Source organism: Nicotiana sylvestris, chromosome 8, assembly GCF_000393655.2.
Source record: "Nicotiana sylvestris chromosome 8, ASM39365v2, whole genome shotgun sequence".
NCBI classification, from domain to species: Eukaryota; Viridiplantae; Streptophyta; class Magnoliopsida; order Solanales; family Solanaceae; genus Nicotiana; species Nicotiana sylvestris.
The window spans coordinates 31,022,621-31,024,265 of NC_091064.1; the positions used below are offsets into that span (position 1 = coordinate 31,022,621).

The window sequence follows — 1,645 nt, forward strand, 5'->3', positions numbered from 1 at the left end:
AGAGAGGATGTATCGTACATTAGGGGGTCAGTCCGGTCAAGCCCCGCCCTGAGCAGATTGTGGATTAAAGTATAGTGATTGAAAGCAAAAGATTGTGGATTAAAGTATAGTCATAATTGTTAGAACTTTTCATATAATAGTCATGTTTTAGCTTGAGTCCATGTTGAGTCTTTTAAACCATTTTCTTAATGTGTTGTCCAAATGTAATATCATTTTTGTCATTGTACTGTTTCGTTTGTTAAAATAAATAAAAATAATAATAATTGTTTCCACCAGAACTACGCTCGGTCTGATTCATGCGGGGTCATGATACGTAGGCAATCTCTATTGGATACGACCACAACCAATAGGAAAATAGGCATGAGTGACAGTAAAAGGAGATGTCATAAATAAGAATAACCCGGGATGACACAAGCAACCAAGCAAATGCATGATAGAAATGACTTATTGCCTAGGTGCATTGCATTCCTATTTGCGGTTGCTTATTTGTTAAAACTCTAATCACTAACAAGTTTGGTTGTTGTTTCCAGAATTCAAGCAGTTAGTTCACCTAAGCATACTGGCAACCCACCCATACCAAACCAGATCCAAAGGTGAATAATCATGTCTATCCCAGATGTAGACACCAGTGTCATCGAAGGAGAAGAGTTGGACGTTAATGCCATGAAAGAAGAGATGTACAAATTGAAACAACAAATGGATGAAATGTATCAGGCCTGGGCTAAAGGACAACCGCCATCTGCTTACTCGGCTAACCCTACCTTCACTCCACCACCGGCTCAATCTCAGGATCATCCTGCCACCGATCTATCCCTGAGCTTTCCCACTTACCAACACTACCGGGGCACCACTTATCATACACTACAATCTCCACCCCCTAAACCAATTTCATACCATCCTCCACCAGTAACTCCTGTCTTCGTAGCACCTCTACCAGCTACACTCCACAAATCTCCTAGTGAGCCTATGTTCCAGGCCCAGGACAACCAATACTACCCCTCGGAGCCCACTTTCAATGCTCTAGAAACCCATTCCTATACTCCTCGCTTTGACCTTCCTATAGAAGCTGATAAACCAGTCAAAAATCCTGAACAAGAGGAGATGTTCAGGAAAGTTAAAAGCATAGAACAATCATTTGAAGACATGCAGGGATTGGGAGGGCAAGTAAGCATGGCCTACAAGGACCTATGTCTGTTCCCGAATGTGCAATTACAGGTAGGTCTCAAGATGCCCAAGTTCGATCTATACAACGGGCACGGTGATCCAGTAGCCCACTTGAGGGGTTTTTGCAGCAAGATGAGGGGAGCGAGAGTAAAAGATGAATTGTTAACGACTTACTTTAGTCAGAGTTTGAGTAGATCAGCATTGGAATGGTATACCCACCAAGACCATGGAAGATGATACACATGGGATGATCTGGCGCAAGTATTTGCTTGTCACTTCCAATACAATCTTGAGATCATTCCAAATCGACTGTCCTTGACTAAACTGGAGAAAAAGCACAGTGAAAGCTTCAGAGAATATGGTTTCCGATGGAGGGAGCAAGCAGTAAGAGTAGATCCCCCAATGAAGGAAAGTGAGATGGTAGATTACTTCCTACAGGCTTTAGAACCTACCTACTATGGTCATTTGGTCTCACCTATGG

General features: G+C 42.5%; 1 protein-coding gene across 1 annotated transcript; it reads left to right on the forward strand.

Moving 5' to 3' along the window:
- The first annotated feature begins 663 nt into the window (after positions 1-663).
- Positions 664-1,401, forward strand: LOC138874865 (uncharacterized). Its single transcript, XM_070153652.1, has one exon. It carries the CDS (start codon positions 664-666, stop codon positions 1,399-1,401), a length of 738 nt encoding a protein of 245 aa, XP_070009753.1.
- The last annotated feature ends 244 nt before the right edge of the window (positions 1,402-1,645 follow it).

What these genes read in the sequence shown, in the direction of transcription:
- LOC138874865 (XM_070153652.1), top strand. Translation starts at nt 664, where the DNA reads ATGAAAGAAGAGATGTACAAATTGAAACAACAAATGGATGAAATGTAT.